The sequence below is a fragment of the Barbatula barbatula genome (genome assembly GCF_947034865.1).
Source record: "Barbatula barbatula genome assembly, chromosome: 18".
Classification (NCBI taxonomy): Eukaryota; Metazoa; Chordata; class Actinopteri; order Cypriniformes; family Nemacheilidae; genus Barbatula; species Barbatula barbatula.
In genome coordinates, this window is record NC_136781.1 from 22,540,502 (window position 1) to 22,561,273 (window position 20,772).

General features: G+C 42.3%; 1 protein-coding gene across 2 annotated transcripts in view; it reads left to right on the plus strand.

Moving 5' to 3' along the window:
- nlgn3a (neuroligin 3a) overlaps positions 1 to 20,772 on the plus strand; it is a 165,524-nt gene that overhangs the window by 138,831 nt on the left and 5,921 nt on the right. For both annotated transcript variants that reach the window (XM_079479624.1, XM_079479625.1), the window contains one exon: positions 11,088 to 11,877. In XM_079479624.1, coding sequence (XP_079335750.1) covers positions 11,088 to 11,877 — 790 coding nt within the window. The remainder of the gene's footprint in view (positions 1 to 11,087; positions 11,878 to 20,772) is intronic.

Genomic DNA, 20,772 nt, shown 5'->3' on the forward strand with positions numbered 1-20,772 from the left:
GAGGGAGGGCGGGAGTGAGAGGGAGGGAGGGAGGGAGGGAGGGAGGGAGGGAGGGAGGGCGGGAGTGAGAGGGAGGGAGGGCGGGAGTGAGAGGGAGGGAGGGCGGGAGTGAGAGGGAGGGAGGGCGGGAGTGAGAGGGAGGGAGGGCGGGAGTGAGAGGGAGGGAGGGCGGGAGTGAGTGAGAGGGAGGGAGGGCGGGAGTGAGTGAGAGGGAGGGCGGGCGAGCGTGCGTGAGTGAGAGAAACTGCGCCCACACCTGCGTGTTTGCAGTAAAGGAATAAATCATTCCTCGCATTGTTTCTACCAGTAAAAAACATCGCCCAAACCTTTGAAAGAGAAGGTCGATCAAAATATATTTGTTATCAGTTATAAGCAGCATGAAGAGGAAAACAAACCCATAATCAATTTAGTTTTTCTATTTAGTTATTTTATTTATTCGATTTCAGTATCTCTTTCTATATTGTTAATTGAAACGAAACTGTGCACACGTTTCAATTAGCAGTAAAGTTATAAACGTCAGATTGGCCTGTAATCTTTCTGTTGGCACAGTGATATGGAACCGTGATGCTGTCGGCAATCCCGGAAAACCTTCATTGGTGTGCGTTTACCAAAAGTTAATGAATACCCATAGAATGTTTGTCAACCAATCAGATTGAAGCATTCAACAGCCCTGTGTGATAACTTGTTTTATAAAAAGAGTGACTCTCTTCTTTGAATAATGCCAACCGTGGCTTTTAGCTTTGCACTTGTAAGAGAAGTGCTTCAAATAACAGAGAAAGTGGTGGATGTGGATAAAGATTAAAAGACAGAGGGACTGAGGTAAAGGGGAATAAAAGAGATTCAAACAATGAGGACACAGTGAGGCGTGTTCTTCGGCAGGACTGAGAGGTCGGGTTGTTGTTGGCCGCTGCTGTCGTGATGAGCGATACGCATTGATCCTGTCGATCAGCTTGTCCTTAGCCAGATCTCTCTCACTTTCATGAATGGCTTCTTATCTGGACAGAGCTCGCTCTCTTTCTTAGGCTCCAGAGCAGTTGCTGTCCCTCTCTGTCTCTCCGGGTACACACAGAAGCTCTCTCACTGATGCTCACAGCTGCTGCTGGAAAGCACTAGCAAACGTGCAGTTACTTCAAATGCCCCTGCATGCACTGCCCCGAAAGCAATCAAAATGAAGCTCTATTTTAAGATGAAGCATGGATGAATCATGGGTAATCGGCAAGGTATTTTCTAGAAGAAGAAATGTCAATGCACCGTTCATGCTTGAAAGAAATTTGTGCCGTGACTGTTGTGTTTGGGTTTATAGTAACAAAGATGATGTGCGTAAATGTATGTGGCTTCTTTGTTCAATTAAGAAGAGCGTCTCTTTTCTCTACTTCATTACAAGGCATTGCAAAAAACATCTCTAGTCGAAACCTTTTGTGTTCATGTTATGTAAGCATTGCACACAAAACCTGAAGGCCAAATCAATAGCGACAGAAGGCCATCTAACATTTCAACTCACAACTCTGCTCTGTTTATTTTCTGTGGTGAAAGTGTAGTAAAATGTTTTTTGTAACATTACTATTGGCAAAATCATGTCTTTACTATAGTAACCACATTTTAACTATGGTTTTTCAAAACCATTGGCATTTTTTGGTAACCATGTTTTTACTACAGTTACCATGTTGTTTTTGGTTTTAAAGGCAACATATGTAGATTCCACCGCTAGATGGTGCACATTCAAAACAGATAGGTAAGGTTCACAACAAAACAACAACACGCTTGATGAAGCTGTGAAGGAGCGGGAAATAATGGCAACTGTCGTCTTTAACTCTTCAACCTCCACATTAATGAGGATTCATGTTTATGGATAAGGTTATAAAGTTTAATAAATGTTGCCTTTGAAAACATGATTTTATTTCATTTTAAATAATTTGACGCATTAGACGTAATTCGTAAAACGAATGTATTACTATTGAGTCAGATGACCTGAAAATGATTACTACTATTAATTAATAAAATTAATAAACCAATAATCATACATTTTCTGTCAGTAAAGGAATCTAAAAAGATGCTCACCTCTAAAACACATTGAAGAAATCACACCGATATTGATCCTAGTGTTATCTCTCACGTATATCTTCTTTACTGGTCCCTAACTCTTCTAGGCTCATTTGGTTGACCCAGGCGTTTACGGGAGTTGTCTTTACCGTTTGCAAAAGGTTCTGTCAGCGAATAATACTTATGTTCAATAACGACTGCGCAAAACAAGTTACTTGTCTGTACTATTGGGTCAGGTTTTGAAGGATGTGATGTGTCTTTAGCCGATTCTTAAACCCTATTATTCAAATGTGTTGTTTATTTACTCAACTTCAGGCCATCCGAAATGAATGTGACATTTTTTCTTGTGTAGAACAATTTACATTTACATTATTTTTATTTCTACAAAAAGAACACATTGTGGAGCATGAAGGACCCTCTGTTAAGCCATGTTTACTTATTTGCAACGGAATGTGAGTACTGGTCTGAAGTGTTAAGAAGGGTGGTAGCAGTAAATTTCTGACTTTGTCATCTTACTATAATGTCTCTCGAGAGCGACGTTCTCCACAAACTGTATTTTACCGAGCTTATAAAGGACTTCTCAGCCAGAAAAACACGGAGGAAAATCTTCGGAAGGTATGACATTTACATGTTTTCGGACATGGGCACACATTTAAATGTTTATGTTCTGAAGAAATAGCCAAGAAATAGCCTGAGCATGTTCTGTGCAGTCTATTCAACAGCATTTGAGGAAGCTCAGGTGGAAAGAACAGGCAAAGCAGCAGCGCTTTAGAGAGGCCAAATGAGGGATTACCTCACAACCCACAATGTTATTATTCACCATGACCTCAATCTGCCACCGAAGCCTCATGCTGACTGACTGTAGTACAGGTGCTCTCCATACTCCCTAACCCTTTCCGCATATTTTCATTTGTATATTCAATACATTTTTCTGATGATTCGCTCAGGGGACAGCAGGTGTGCTTCCAAATATCTTTACAAATTTGATAATATTAATAATAATAATACATTTTATTTAAGGCGCCTTACAAACCACTCAGAACATCAGAAGTAAAAGATAGGACAACAACAAGCAGTAATATCAATGGAATATCAGTAGTTACAGAGAAGAAAAAGAAAAAAAATGTTTTGAGGGCAGACAGTAACCATGTAGGATAAGCTATTATGAATAAGTGAGTTTTGAGTTTAGCTTAGATATAAAGTCTAAATTATGGATGTTAGCAGGGAGAGAATTCCAAATGAGAGGAGCAGCCCGGCTAAAGGCTCTATGACCCATGGTGTGACCCATGGTGGTTAAATGAGCCGTTTGTGTATAAAGGAGACACAGTGAAGAAGAATGTGATATTTGATAGGAAGCCATTGAAGCTGTTGAAGAGATGGGGTAATGTATTTTATAGATGGAGTCTGGTTTATGATACGAGCATATGGAGAAGCTTGTGTGGTGAACCAAATAAGAGAGGATTACAGTAGTCAATGCGAGAAGTTACAAATGAGTGAACAAGAAATGTAGTAGTAACAAGATCGAGTTATACTATTGATGTGAGCTTCAAATGAAAGAGTGCTGTCACAGATGACCCCCAAGTTCCTAACCTGGCGAGAAGGTGAGACGAAAGAACCATCAATGGATGAAGAAAAACTGGAGGACCTATAAAGACTGGAATTAGTGCTTATGAGGAGTACTTCAGTCTTGCTACCATTATGCTTAAGAAAATTAGCAGAATGGAGTCAGGCTCAGTAGATACATAAAGTTGTGTGTAATCAGCATAACAGTGAAAATTTTTACCAAATTTTGAAAAAATATTACCAAGTGAAGGAAGATGGATTAGAAATAATAAAGGACCTAGGACAGAACCTTGAGGAACGCCACAGCTAACTGAAGAGGGTTAGGAATGGAAACGTTTTAGTTGTCGACCTGTGTACGGTTAGAAAGATAATAAGTGAACCAGCTGAGAGGAATACCAGAGATAACAATAGTAGATAAACGATTCAGCAAAATAGATGGTGAAATGGTATCAATGGCTGCACTCAAATCAAGCAAAACAAGAATAGATAAAAACCCATCATCAGCAGCCGTTAATAGATCATTAGTTATATCACCATGCGGTTTGTGTACTAAGCTTGGAACGAAATTCTGACTTGTTATTACTGAGGTGAGCTTGAAGCTGTGCTGCAACTGCTTTTTCAAGAATTTTGAATTTAGATTTGAAATGGAACGGAAATTATGTAAATTGTTAGGGTCTGCACCAGGTTTCTTAAGAATTGGGGTTATAGCAGCTATTACATTATAAAAGATGATGGAACAATGCCGGAGTTAAGGGAGGTATGAACAATTCGAGTTATAATGGGAGAGAGAAGACATGCTTCTACTAGGTGGGTTGGTATGGGGTGAAGTAAACATGTAAAAGAGTTAGATTTATACATTAAATGAGAAATTTCTAGTTCAGCTGGCATGGTAAAAGAAGAAAAAAGAATAAGAAGGGTATCGGTTATAAATTGATTGAGCGATAACTTGTTACTGTATGAAGAATAGCTACACCTCTGCCACGTTTGGAGATGCGAGGTTACAAAATATAAACAAACCCAGGGGAACACGCATGATTAAACTTGCTGCTAGGTCACAACCAAACAGAGGAAAACAAACTTATGATCATCCACAATGTCACTGATGAAGAGACCTTTGTTAATGAGAGAACGTATGTCGAAAAGTCAAACTTTTTCCCCCAGTGAGGAGCTAGCTGATCTGGCAAAGCTGGCTAACACGGTCTGGTCAACAGTCCCCTGCATGTTCCTTGCGGCTCAGGGACCTGAAGTCCAGAATGACCGTATATCCTTTGAATCGTCCTACCTGAAGCCCTGCGAGACCAATGGTGGACATACTTCAGGTGGGGGCGTTGAATGATGTCTTGATGGAGGCAGACCGACGGTGGAGTTTCTGCAGAGTAACACTGCAACCGATAGAGCTCAGTCGCTGTGTATAGAAACAGCGGGGTCGCTGCGTTAAACAGTGATGATAGAACAATCCAAACAATGATGAGGAGATGGTAAGTCCATATCGAGAAAAAAAATCTCCCTTTAAAATCTAAAAAAATAAAACCACAATCAAACACCGGAGAGCAGTGGCATCCAGTAGCGCCAGCGTTCACTCATTCACTCAAGATACAACACAATACCAACTGATTAACTGATACGTTGTGTCGAACCGACAGATGGGGTTCGCCCCTGAGAACCTATCATCTTCTGACTATTTTGAAAAGGCCAATGAAATTGGCGAATGAAATTTGCATGCCGGGCTCCGCCCCCGGATATCCGGGTATGAAAGGGGAGCCGGCGTGCTCATTCATTCACCTTTTGTGCTGAGGAGCCTGAGAGCATCTCACGATCGCTGCAGCCGACGGCTAATGTTGTGGCATGAGGGACACAACATCTCGTTCCCTCCATCAGGGAACAGAGGTTACATACGTAACCGAGACGTTCCCTTTCTGTCGGTCTCTCGACGTTGTGTCGAACCGACAGATGGTGCTGCTCAAGGTATGCAGCGACCCCTGGTTTTGGGGATGATGAAGTGCGGCTGTAGAAGCCACTGGACATCTCGGCCGAGGGGACGGTTCGATCGCCTTCGCCAGAGGGGTGGCAGCCCCGGCCTAGAGCACGGGAACATCCCTGCCTCTGCTGAGGTAAGAGGATGCCAGAAGTCCGGCGGAGGTCTGGCGAACTGCATCGAATGCCGAGACGGACCACACTCCCAGCCACCGTGATGGTTTGAAATGCTAACCAAGCACCCAGGGACCTCACAGAGGGGGCTACGATCTGCTTCATCAACCCGCGGGGGTTGGTTCAATGACTAGCAGTGCTGGTTCCACCCGGGGGGAACAGCTCCGCTAAATCACCTGCCAGGCGATGGCGCAGCTCGACACACCGTCGAAGCGAGAGTGCTGAGGGCTGCTTTATACTCGCCATTGCGTGCCGCCACGATGCAACGTCGAGTTGCCAAACACCTTCTTTCAGAGGGTGAGAGCGGCTGCAAGTGGGACCCAGAGAGAGACCTCTCCTTGTGATAAGGCGGGCACTAGGCCCCCGAAGGGGCCCAGAAGGTGTTGGGACGCGGCAGGGACCGCCCCAGTCCGACCATCCACCTACCAATGCTGGGTCGGGCCCGATGGTTCAATCTCTCTAGGTGGTCCTTCTCTCGACGTCTTCCTCCGGGGGGCCACCTGCGGGGGCACCAGAACCGGAGTCGACGCTGGAGAAGGCCGGGGCTGCTGGGGGCAGACCACGTGCGAGACCTCGACGGCCGAAAGGCGGCCGGGTCACAGCAGGCCGGTCTGTTTCTACACTGTCAAAAGGCTGCTGGAGCAGTCCTTGACAGCGCCACCAATCAGCCGACCTTGCGAGAGGGGAGTCGGGAAAGTGGCCTTTCTCGACATCGCCCACCTTCGCAAGATTGAGTCAGAGGCGTCTTTCCGGGCCACTGATGTGGACATCGTCCGACCCAGCCTGCGCTGCCACCGTGGTCCCCGGAGGGCCAGTCGGCGGCGGCACTACTTTCTTTAGCGCCCTGGCCTGCAGGATGGCCATGGCGTAAGAGTGGTGGCAGTTTGGCCCACGGCACTGCCAGCCTCAACACCAGAGATGTCGAGACCTTACATGCCCTGGACAGTGAGTCTAGGTCAAGCTCCCCAGGTGGCCGCCCTCTGCGGATACCCGCGACTGCATGCTCCACCCAGGGTGCATTGACATAGTCCCTAGCTGCCTCCCCGCCCCGAGGGAAGAGAGGGCGATAGAGTCAGCAAGACAGAAGCGCGCCGAAGGGGCGCTCCAGGTCTTACTGAACTCCTTATGCAGCTCGGTAAAACTTGGCACTTGAGCCGGGCACGGCTTGGAGTCGCGCCCGGGCCCATTGTGCGAAGTACCCAGCCGCGCGCGCCAGGGCTGCGGCGCACCGCAATCCGACACTCACGGCGGTCCGAGCGAGCATGGCTGACATCTTGACGTCTGCTCTCACCTGTGCTCGACCTCCCGAGGGAGGGAGCTTCAGGGAATCACCAGAGTCTGATGTCAGCAGGTCGCGCTCCGATGTTGCAAGAGACACCTCATCTCCACGGCTCGTGTCCGAGCGTGTGGCTGAGGAATAAGATGGCTTAGGACCATCCTTGGGGAACTGCTAAACAAGCGAGACGGGGCGCGAGCGGTCCGCGAGCCGGCCGACTGACGGATTAACGCTCACGATAATCCCCACATCACCCTCGCTGCTCGCCGCCGCTGACGGCAGGGCCGTAGCCGCTGCGGTCACAGAACGGGAAGCAAACGAGGTGTTGGCTGGATCTTACAGAACACAGCCACCGTGACGCAACGTCTGAATATCCATCGGCGCGCAGTGCGGGCAGGACGAATCCACAAGGCTGCCACAGTGGTCGGACCCCCGAACACCTGCGGCAACCACCGTGTCCGTCCCCGTCCTCGATGAGTGTACTGCACCCAAGAGATCAGCGGGCAATGCTGAGGAAATTGGTCTTTTAGAAAAATACCTCTGGAACTGCCAGGACGCCCAGGGGAATCTCCGCTGCACCGCGTCGTAGAATTCGGCAATTCGAAGAATGTCATCAGATGCGAAGGCTCCGAAGAACAAAAGGTGAATGAATGAGCACGCCGGCTCCCCTTTTATACCCGGACGATATCCGGGGGCGGAGCCCGGCATGCAAATTTCATTCGCCAATTTCATTGGCCTTTTCAAAATAGTCAGAAGATAATAGGTTCTCAGGGGCGAACCCCATCTGTCGGTTCGACACAACGTCGAGAGACTGACAGAAAGGGAACTTTTGTTTTGATGATATTGATATACAGAATAAGATTGATGTATTTTCTGTTTAATGTGAAAAAAAGGTTCCCTTTAAAGTGTGCTGCCTTATATCATATAGCATATATATAAAAAAATCAAATTTTGTCCCAATTGAGAATAATTGATCATGGGCAGGGATAAAAATGCCCCCCAGTAAATCTCAAACTGCCAAAAACTCATGAGCTTCCAAACATCCACCACTTGCATACTGCAGGGACTATGATTCTGGCCTAACACTGTGTGTAAACTGTAGTGTTAAGCTCAGAAAGAGGATAGGCTGGAACGAGAGGAACAGAGTCTTGGCTTCCGAGCCCCAGGTGGTCATCTTTCATCCGACAGCCACCGCGTGAATGCGCTAGAGAGCAAGTCGATATCCTTGACATCTGCTCTCTCACACATGGAGTCTGGCCACTGTCCTGTCCTGATCTCCTGCAGTGAAGCGCCTTCGGAAAGTAAAGAGCACTGCTATTCTCAGTGTCTTTCTCTCAGAGAGAAACACACACCCACAAAGACACATTTGTCAGAGGTGTTAAGAGTAGAACAGCACTGTGCACGTCCCCAGACTCTTTAACAGACTAGCAACCGCAAAAATGAAAGGTTTCACAGGTTAGTTAGATTGGAAATATCACAGCCTGCCCATCTTCAAGGTTTGAGGCCTGAATATTTGAACTGCCTGGTTTCCTCTTCTTTGCCTGGCCTCTAGAAAGTTATATTTGTGCAAATGAGGAAACCCAAGTACTGCGTAAATTTTAAAGTGTGCACTGAGCCAATAAAGAAAAGCTGAAGCGCCGATGGGAATGTGCAGTCAGGTTAGAAAGTGACCGGAGTTGGTTAATGAATGCATTACTTGTACAAACTCAATGGAGAAAACATTTCTGTCTTTGTTTGCTTGTGTGTCTGGCAATAACTCGCTTTCATATTCAAGGCATTTATAATCACGGAAAGGTTTCGCGTACATACTGCTTCATCTGGGTATCCATTGAGTCCCTACCGGATTCTGTAAAATATACTGCACAGAGCCTTCAGCTGCAGTGTGTTCACCGCTGTGGGCCAGTAACAGCAATATTGAGCAGCCATTAGGGTGGGAGTGAGGCCAAAACAGTTCTCGCTGCAGGGATGTGTGGCCACCTCCGCACGAGCAAGCCAAAGCTTTTTTGTTTCTGGTGGAGTAGGCGTGTAGCAGGAGAATTGCATTTTGTTTGCAATCTGTGATCTGGTTTAAAGAGCAGAAGATGCTCTAAAAGGCTTGACAATGAGCATTCACATGTTAAAACCTGACTTGTAGATCTAAATGGCATCTGGTCACATTTACACAGGTGTGGGTGTAGATCATAGCAATGAATTGGTTGGAATTATGCTGTTCTTCTCGGCTCGTGGCCATCTGTGTCCATGTTTGTGTAATGACAAGGTTTAATAACATTTTGCATTTTGATCATCCAAGATCAATGAGAATTACAAAAATATTAAACGTAATGTAATTTATATGTAATTAAGTGTGCTTTGAAATCATTCAGACTTCAACCGTGTGTGTTTCAAGAGTTTGATGTACAGTATGGCTAAAGCCACTGTTGTGCTCCTTTCCATATAGTCATTTAGCAGACGCTTTTATCCAAAGCGACTTAAAAAAAGTTCAGGGAGCAATAAGGGATTTGTCATTCAGGAGCAATAGTACAATAGGTGCTAATTCAAAGTTACTAGTTTCATCAAAAGCCAGACCACTACCTTTTTTTTCTTTCATTAGTATTCACAGAAGAAATTGGTTTTAAGTAGTTTTTTGAAGGTTGTGAGAGATGTGGTTGACCGGATCGAGTAAGGAACAATGTTCCACCAGGAAGGAGTTGTGAAGGAGAATGAGCGGGAAAGCGATTTACTGCCCTTATGAGGAAGCAATACAAGACGCCGCTCGTTAGGAGTGTTGGAGGGTGTGAAAGTATGGTGGTGCAGATCCAGTGATAGTCCCGTAGGCAAACATCAGTGACATGAATCTGATCCGGGCTTCAACCGGTAGCCAGTGGAGAGAGATGAAAAGGGGTGTCACATGAGCCCTTTTGGGCTGTTGGAAAACGAGGCGTGCTGCTGCGTTTTGAACCAGCTGAAGTGGTTTGATAGCCTTTACAGGAAGACCAGCAAGGAGAGCATTGCAGTAGTCCAACCTTGAGATTACCAGGGCCTGGACAAGGAGTTGTGCCGCATGCTCAGTGAGGTGGGATCTAACCTTTCGAATGTTGAATAAGGCATATCAACATGATCGCGTTGTCTTTGCAACGTGATCATTGAAGGACAGCTGTTCATCAAATATGACTCTGAGGTTCCTGGCTGTTTTGTGAGATAATAGAAAATGAAATCACATATTGCTAAAAGACCTCACTTTCATGTACCTAAACCATGAGGCCTCCACCATTAGCAGAGCATTAGATAATATACATAAAACAAAACTTGAAAAGTCTAAAAAAAATTACTGAAAATAGCAGATTGCTTTGTAATGTACATTTTTAACAGAGATAAGGAAAGAATTACATATAAATATATAGAGAATAATGTGGATCGTACAATAATACATCATGTAAATGTGCATCAGTCTCCTGCTGCGCTGTTCACAGCTTCATACTGCACCTCACTCACTCATTCCATCCACTGCTCTAATCTGTCACTAATAATTTTGTTTCGGGATTTCATGAGGTGATTTTATTCATTGATGGACAGATAACACAAAGCGCCTTAACAAACTTAAATGTTCAGGGCAGTGTTATGTGTGTGCGTGCCGGATGCGTCTGAGGGCGCGAGTACATGATTAATTTTCTAAACAAGAAGAGTGAAATAAATAATATAAATATCATAACCATATGTAGAGTCTTTTAGGGTGACTTTTACCATCTGTCTAGGTACTGCAGGTGAAAAATAGCCTTTTGGCTAACTCTGGCATATTGACAGAATTGTTTAATAATATGAATTGTCCCTGTAATAATAAAAATAAAAACAATTAAATCATGTTGATTGTTTATTAACATTTTGTACATTGATTAGGATAGCCTGCTTTGTTGGAAGTTTTATTTTCGCACACAAGTATATGTTGACTTTCTAAAAAAATATTTGAAATGTTCTTCTTTTGATGTCTTCTTTGAGAAAGAAAGTCAAATCATAAACAAAGGGTTTACCGATGGTGTAAAGCCCTGTCTAAAATGCAAATAATGTTTGTCTTGTGTTGCTGCAGGTCTCTTTCATCGTGCCATAATCCAGAGTGGCTCAGCCTTGTCCAGCTGGGCCGTCAACTATCAGCCAGTCAAGTACACGAGGCTGCTGGCGGAGAAAGTGGGCTGTAATGTGTTGGACACCCTGGATATGGTGGACTGTCTAAGAAAGAAGACTGCTCGTGAGCTGGTCGAACAAGACATCCAGCCAGCGAGATATCACGTAGCCTTTGGCCCAGTCATTGACGGCGATGTCATTCCCGATGACCCTGAGATCCTGATGGAGCAAGGCGAGTTTCTCAACTATGACATCATGCTGGGTGTCAACCAGGGCGAGGGCCTGCGCTTTGTGGAAAACGTTGTGGACTCTGAAGATGGTGTCTCGGGCAATGATTTTGACTTCTCCGTCTCTGACTTTGTGGACAGTCTTTATGGTTACCCGGAGGGAAAGGATACTCTGCGAGAGACCATTAAGTTCATGTACACGGACTGGGCTGACAGAGACAATCCTGAGACGCGCCGCAAGACGCTGGTGGCACTCTTTACCGATCATCAGTGGGTGGAGCCCTCGGTGGTAACAGCAGATCTTCACGCCCGGTATGGCTCTCCCACCTACTTCTACGCCTTCTACCACCACTGCCAGAGTCTGATGAAACCCGCCTGGTCAGACGCAGCTCACGGAGATGAGGTACCCTACGTCTTTGGCATTCCCATGATTGGCCCAACTGACCTTTTTCCTTGCAACTTCTCCAAAAATGATGTCATGCTCAGTGCTGTCGTCATGACCTATTGGACAAACTTCGCCAAAACAGGGTAAGTGTTTACCTGCCACCATGCAAAGTTACAGCATTGTATAGTCATACAGGTTGTTTTTTTTTAAACTTGCTTTGAAAGCAAGTGAAAATGAGCCGTGAAGGTTTACGGGATTTCTCGTTCTGTTGACATATTTGTACAGTCACTTATGTACACCTTTTGGAAGATCTAATGTACACCTCTTTGGAAGACCATATATCCTATAATACAATGCAATTTATAATGTCATTATGCACATTTTGATGTAAATATGTGTATGTGCATGTTTATATAATTCTATATAGAAGTTGAAATGAAGAGTACGTCCAAGGGAAAACTGACGAGTGGAACTTATCACATTTGTGCCCCTCGGAAACATTAATTAAAACTTTTCAGCTCATCTCTGCCTACCCAGCCGACCACCTGCCCAACAACACCTCCACTCCTTCATGCTTAATTCTGCCCAGAGCACAAAGCATTAGAGATCTGTATGAGGAGTGCTTGTTATCTGCTCTAACAACACAAATCTAATTTGACAACCGCTGTTACTGAGATAAATTGATTGGTCACGCTGCCGCTGCTCCACTTTTACAACACACAATAAAATGACACCTCCTGACATTTATAAATCATTCTTTAACAGTTAAGTATACACAAGGCCTGGCCAAATATTGAGATACGCCAAATGGACATGTTAAGGTTTGAGGGCCGCAGTCTATTTTTTTAGATTGAATGCTTAAGTCAAGATGCTGCAAGTGTATTAAAGAACTTATATCTGGAAATTGTCAAATCAGCTTAACGGCATGGCATTTGTTTATGTTAAACTCTGATGTTTCCCTTGTGATCAGAACTTGACATACTTAAACTCTAGAAAAAACAATGAAAGGGTTAGACAAGCACAATTTTCCCAAAAACAGGAAGTTAAACTGGGACATATCCTTTCTTCTAAACAGCGAGAGGTCTTTAGACTTGGAGGAAATCAATGAAGAGACTTATAAATACATTTCAGCCAGATGGTCTCCTGAAGATCAATGGGTGTTGCTTTGTTAAAGTCATTAGTTAAAATTGACAGGAAATACAAATTAAAAAAAAAATCTTAAAGGAGCAATGTGGAGATTTTAGCGACATCTAGCAGTGAGGTTGTGAATTGAAACCAATGGCACCCCCTCCCCCTTTGGAAACACTATGGTGAATGACTGGACAAAGATGTCTTCATATTTTTTTAGCTTCTTTGCGATTAGGGTTTAGCCCTAACCTACGGAAGCCGTAAAGTGCCAAACAAAACAACAAATCGCAGAACAAACAACAAATCTAAAAGCCAAAAAACTAATCCTGAATCACAATTACATATCTGAAGACGCAACACCAAATCTGAAAACACATTAACGAACCATAAAGCACAACAACAATTCCGGAAACAAAATAACAACTCAGAAAACACAATGACAAATTGGTCAAACCAGAAAAGGTAGGTCTTTTGTGTGACCGGGGTAGTTACTGCTGATTGGACGGAACCCCTGTCAATCAAGATAAACAGGAAGTACAGTTCTGTAGCTAGCGGTACAGAATAAGAAGAAGAAAGAAGTAACTGGCGGCAGTGTAGACAAATAAAGAATGTACTGTCCTTATTGTGGGTTCAAATTTGGTGTTTTGCGTCTGCTCTTATAGCATTCCTGACATCGCGTAATATGGAATTGTTTTTGAATATCGTTTGAATAAACCTGCATTCTTCAGGTGTCTTTAAAGAGAGCGCAAGCTGATCTTAATATCATGATATGTTAAAAGCATATCTAGAATTACGCCATATGAATGTCCTTCTTGAAAGTAGTCCTGAACAAACTCCATTATTTTCTATGAAAACATACACCTGACTGTCAATTTTTTGCTTGAGATTTTCTAGATGGTTTGTGGAATGGACTACAGTAACTGAGAACATTAAAAGACAAAGCCTTGTTTTAAGATTATTTCCACTGTAATCACAAAATGTGTTCATTTAAGTTGATTTGGCACCGTTGAATTCCTCTAATATGCTAATATTTTCAGCAAAGAAAATCTGGGTTTAGCGCCTAGTGTCTGCCATTTTGTTTTAAGTTGTTCAGTGTCTTTCTCTGCTTTGTGCTTCATTGTGACGACAACACAAGCCTTTTTTGCTTACTGCTTTCAGAAAATGGCATAAAAGCAGTTGAATTGGGTTAAAAAGAAAGGGTTGACAAAAGAGAAGTAAGAAATTCACCTTGTTTGTGTAACCCAGCCTTATATTATTTATTAAAAGAGTAAATAATAAAATACAATCTATGTTGTTGTTTGTGGAGACATATAAAGGGAACACAATGTCATGTCTCACATGATGTAAAGTATGGTTATCTAACTATACAGGCGTAAATCTAAACTTTAAACTAAAGCGTACAAGTACGTTTCACCGTACATGCAAGATGCAATCCATATCTGAGCAATTCAACAATGGAATAAAAATTATACATAGTTCACATTAACAGATCATGAAAAATGTTATGTCTGTAGCCACTGGTACATTGACAATTGAATTGAATTGCAATGAATGACAAACATTTGAATGTAATGTTTTTACATAGTTTTTTACAAATGTTACTGTGTTAACTAATGGACAGTGGTCCTCTTAAGCAAAGCAAAAGTGTTCTTAACACTTGTTAAGCGAATTGGCTCTGGTGCCCAGGCTGTACAATCGGTCCTCAGATGCCGCCGTTTGGATAGATTGATATACCGGACAGAAAGCTGTTTGAGATGGCATTAGTGTTAGATGGGCAGGGGGCTGTTTCCTCTGGATGTCTTCAGTGTGTCATACAGCTTTCAGTCAAATAGCCCATGCTGTGCCGAGTCAAACACATTGCTGAGCCCAATACTGTGCCTTTCCTGTTGTCTGCCTGCATTTCTTCATCTGGCCTTATATTTCTTGTAACAAGAACACAAGCCACTTTCAGAAATGCAAAGTCCTGCTGAGATGAATCCAGACGTGTTTTAATGGTTTTCACAGACACGAAACTTCTCCACCCTAACAGTGATTAATAAAAGGGATTTAGGTCCCTGAATGAGAGCTTGACTGAAATCAGAGAGATTTGACACAAGCTAGGTTTCATTTTGATTGACGTCATGCTATTGACACCTGTCTTATTGAAATGATTCTGCCTGTACTTCATCTGAATGGTAAACAGATGCTCATTAACTACAAGCGACTCATATCGGCCTTGTGCGTATGTAAACAAAAACAATCATTTTAACGTTGCATCTCAATGAGCGTTTTTCCTGTACCGTTATACCCAGACAGAAAAAAAGCTCTCGAACATCAGTTGACCCCCACCACCCAAGGCCACATGAATCTCTTTCTCAGGCTCTAAGCTAAATTGCCTCTTGCATTTGGTTGCTTTGTTTATTCGAAGACTACCCAAAGTCCAATTGGGAATTCAAAGGGATTGTGTTCGTCAGTCAGGGCCGGCCCGAGGCATAAGCGAACTAAGCGGCTGCTTGGGGCCCCCTGACCACCATTGGTCATTGTCTGTGATATGAGACACTTGGTGGCGGTTAGCATGGGATTCTGGGAAATGTAGTCCTGAGTGGAGTGCCCTCTACTGGAGTTCATGGGCACTCCAGCTGACAATCGTGACAAGTTCACGTATTGATTATATACATATATATATATATATATATATATATATATATATATATATCAGTTTAAGTTGGTGTAAACAGCCGAAGGGGAACTTAACCTTCTCGGTGAAAGCGATGCCAGCTAGCATTGCTGTGTGTGTTGAAGTGAACGTTACCTATACCGTGGGGAGACTTCTGTGATGAAAATAGACTTCAATTTTATTAATATGGTGGCGAGTGTTGTAGCAGGGCTATCCTCATATTTATAGGCTGCAGTTATGCGATTTTGAGGTCATTGTTGTACAATTGTCATTGTTGAACCGCTTGCTGTTCTTATGTTTGCTTTCATTATTTAAGTATCTATTTTTTTGTAACATTCTGTGGTATTGTAAAGATGATTTAAGAATAATCCAGGCAACACGAGAGTAGTAAATCCGTAACTTTCTTTACTCAACTTTCTTCTTCTTTCGTGCGTCATTACGTACGTAAGTCACGTCTCATCACGTGACAACAGCAAGCGTTACTATTTACAAACAGTATACACAAATAGTAATATTGCACATTTCTCATGAACACAAAACATTCTATTTTTGATTATATTAATGTTTGTCTATTTTTGTTTTATTTTTAAGATTGCAAATTATTTATTTCATGTTTTGTGACAGTTTGTATTCAGAAGTTTAAGAGTAAAGTATTTTATTTAAGTATCGATTTTGTATTATTTATTTTGTATTAATACATAACCTCACTATATAAATTTATAATGTTACATTATAGCATGACATTTATGTCAATAATCTTCAAGCAAATGGTGACTCCGCGTGGTGGGAGGGGGGCCCCCAAATCAAATTCTGCTTAGGGCCCCCAAGAGGCTCGGGCCGGCACTGTCGTCAGTTGTGTGTCTCACAACCCACTTAATTAAAGCCAGCACAAGCCGGGCAAAGTGAAATGTGTAGTTCGAAATGTAGTGTGTTAACGACACCAGTGATAAGGAAGAGGACAGGGATCAGTCTGGACACATGTTGACCATCATTCAGCTGACCCGACCCATGGATACAGCTCATGATGAAGAATGACCAGGGGTCAGTGTCCTCACTCACCTTAAAATCACTGCCCCTTTTTGGCCTGCTGAAGAAATACGATGGTGATGGACGGATGTTCTTATTCATTTCACATACAGGTTCCCCTGTGTGGTTGTGGGCGCGGCTGTGTGTACTGACCCCACACAGAACTTACAGAGTGTGCTCATAGCCGGTATGAAGCTGCTCAGGTAGCAGGGGCAGTAGAATTTGTCACGTTCAGAGTTGTTCTACCATTAAAATAATTTTAGAGACATTATTTTAAGGTCGAAAAGACAGTGTTGCTTTAAGGTGAAGCAGCGGCGCTCTTCGTTGTTCTTTAGGAAAACATCTAGGATTTTTTCACTGGTGTCATGTGAAAATTTGTTCATGTCCATAGAACAAGCGACATTCATTTTTTATCTACTATTCAATATATTGCAATGTATTGTATTGTTGAAACTATTTTGGTAGTATAATCTTTATTAAATGTGTAGTGCATCTCGGGAAACTATGAAGTTAACCATGGTAAGATATGTATAATTAACGGTGATTAACCATACCTATCTTCTACACTTTATCTGAAGCAGCAATACACTCGTCCAGCGGGTGATCCGTCCACCATCTATTGACTCTAAGGAATATCACCTTCCTGGCCGTGGAAAAGCAACTCTTGCTGTAATACAGTAACAAGTGACGATTAGGATGTGATCAATAACACAGAAACAATTCTAGCGTGGCATACAAATTGGGGTTTATTTTGATTATATAAACGGGGAAACAAACCAACTAACTAAACAATAATGAACACTTAGACAAACACACATGAAACGTAAAAGCAGTAAAGAATGAAAGTAATAGACAAAGTAAAAGGCAGTATTACATCAGCAATTCACATCTGCATAAACCATCATGGACAATCTCCTTATTAAAAGGGGTAAAACTTACTCGCAGCTATTTATAAATAGACCAAATACTTGCATTGGCTTTTAGATGTGCTGGGACATGTTCTGGTTTGCACTGATGGAAGTCCTGATGCGTTTAAAGCGAGCGGTGAGTCCGTTGGATTCTCCCTGAGAACCGGATTGGCTGACGAAGGAAGTACAAACTTAGCCGAAGCAAACTGCCGGAAAAGGTCTGTCTCCAGGGAGGAGACAGGTCTCGAGATATTGAAGGAACAGCAACGAGCGACGTTTCTTCCGTGCACAGATGTTTTAACCCTTAGGGCATCACGCCCCTCCAGAGTGGACAATTCAATGTAGTGAGCTGATTTTTGAGCGGGAAATGTTCCTTTGTCCGGCTCACTAGCTCATTTGCATTTATGGTCGCCTGGAAGTTTTGGCGCTGTAATATGCTTAGATGAAAATAAAATGAGTATGGTATAAAATACCTTACTGTGCTATACACAATCATTTAAAGAAGGAAAGGGGGAACATTTATGTATGAAGCATGATAGGGTTATTAGAACATTGACCCATGATTTGTACAAGAACACAATTATGAGCCTAGTTACAGTGTAACACATATGCCTTTGATATTATGGTTAGGCTAGCATATCATGGGAACAAACATAAGCAGTAGAGATACAATTATTTACACTTTAAGCCTTTCTAAGGTGGCAAGAGGGGAGAAAGAGACATTCTTTGGTAGAATTTGAATCTCTCTCGGTTCCTGGTGCCACGTGGCTTTTGTCACCTTAGGACACATTAGGGACCCCCCCCCCAAGAATGCCTTTGAAGCTCGGGGAGAGTGTCGGAATGTGCCCTGGCCAGTCCAGATAGGTTATAGCTCGGCCATTTACATTTTACGATCCCATGTGTTGGCCTTTTGGTCCGACCAGACTCTACAAATGGTTTAATATACTGATAGTTATTATAGGAAAATATATTTTCTTTGCATAAGAGAGACCCTTAACTGTAAGTTAGGGCAAAAATAATTGTCATGCTTGTCTTAACCAAAAGTGTCTCTCTCCTTTATCAATAGTCCAAATTCGAACCAGTGTAGAATTAATCACGGCTGGACTTTTGAAAATAAGAAAACAAACCCTCTTCAAAAGAATGAGGGAAAGAATTCTGTCCATTCACACGTCAGCAACAAGAGAAACTTCCCAATGTCACACTGTTTTATGTTCTATGCTCCACCTGCGACCTTGAAAGCGGTAAAGAAAGATCAAACTCTGAATGTATCGCTGCATCTTTTAAAAGCAAAGCCAGTTTTGGCGTGGAGCTTGAAATGTACACCATAAGATGAAAAAGTGCCCGAAAAAACCTGCTGTATTTATAAAAAAAACTCACATACAGTATATAAAACATTAAAAAACGGATGCACCATGGCTGGGATGCGCTTAATTTCACTGCCATATCCGTAAGTGGAGTTATCAACAAAAAACTTATATTGGGGTCCTATTTTCTTGTTGTTGATCAATTTAAATGTACAATTAAAAATGTTCTACTTCGCCAGCTAGAATAGAACACCCATAAAACAGAATTTTTATTGACAGTCTCTGGTATACGGTTATCGTTTGTGTTTTCTTTACATGTTCTTGATAAGAAAACAAGCGTAAAGGCCTATTGTACTCGGGAAAGTCTGTTTCTCAGCCTGTTACACTAAAGCCGACAGCGGAGAAGACTCGCTGTTCTTCGTTTGCCCGGTAACAATAGCCAATTTAAAGCTTGATAAAATAAATAAAAAAACAAACTCGATACCTCCATGTCGACTGTATGAGTTAAGATCCTAACAAATGCCACGCAACAAAGACGGAGCCATTTGTCATAATCGAGCAGCCGAGCTAAATAAGACATGCACTGACAATTAAACCACTAAGAGAACAACATTTATATGTGGCGGTGATCAGTGGAAATACTCAATATCTTCACCATTAAACAGGGAAAACATGCAAATGGCTCCAGGGTGGATTTAAAAACTACTGTCCAAACACCAAAGTTTTGAAACTTGAATCGCATTGAATATGTCGACTACTAGAATATCAGCGAGACCTGTGCATGTTTTTTTTCATGTTCTGTAAATAAGCACTCACCACGCACAATATTGCGGTGCATGTCTTATTTAGCTCGGCTTATGACACAAATCATAATTGCGATTATTTTGGCCAATATTGAGATCCCGATTATTTAAAACGATTACTCATTAACCTTTAAAACGTGGCTTTTAAACTCTGAATTTAACTGAAAAATAAATGTAAAGAAATAGCACTGCTGAACCAGTGTAAAGGAAAGGTGTACGCTGTGGATTTATACTAAAAGAAAAGAGAGGATCCTTGCAAAATGGAATGCGGCACAATAACCATTTACCTCGATTATTTTGTTTTTGTAATTGATGAAGACTCAAATTTGACGATTACGATTCATTTTTCGATTAATTGCACAGGCCTACTCTGCATTGTATAAATAAATCAAATCAACTAACCGTAACAGGAACCACAGCACATTTTAAAACGAAAAAAAAAACATCTGTACTAATTTCAACTACAAATTAATTTAGAGGCTATAACTTGAAGGCGACAACCCCATCGAAGTTCTTAGGAGGAAAATATAGGTTTTTAGGTAGGCTATGGGAAATGTACCAATGTTATGCTAAAGCCAAATTCATTTTCATGTTTTAAGCTTAAATTAGCATTAAGTTGATGTATTTTTAACTAATGAACATGAATATAAAGAACATCCGTTTTTAATTTATGGTTATACATATAATAATATTAATTATTTTTTATCACGTTGGTTTTTAAATACATAATGTATTATGTTGACGAATTCTGTGGCCCACCAGTTTACTCGTTTTTTTTATTTATAATTTGATATGGTGATGTGAGCAGAGCATAACGCGATCCAGGTGGCCTGTTTGTAAACTGAAGATATTTAAATTAACTTGCGAGTCATTTCAGCCATGGATTCCCCTGGAAACACGTCCGTTGTCGTCTATGGCACTAGCTATATATGTGTTGCGAGTATTTGCATGGCGTGTGTCACCAACCTAATGAAGATGCTTTCTGAATGTGCTTGTGTTTTTTCTATTTGCATGTGTTTTCTTATGTTGCAGCGCGGTGACACCTAGGGGCTTTTGTACATAACCCTTGAGGATCTTCAAAAGACAAGACTTCCAACCTTTTTTTCCAACCAAGTTTTGAAAGGAGCTGCCAATAAAGTAGAAAACCCAAGCCAATGGGGGTTTTAAGTCTATAGATTTCTTAAGTTTTGACAAGTTTGCATTAATGTACATC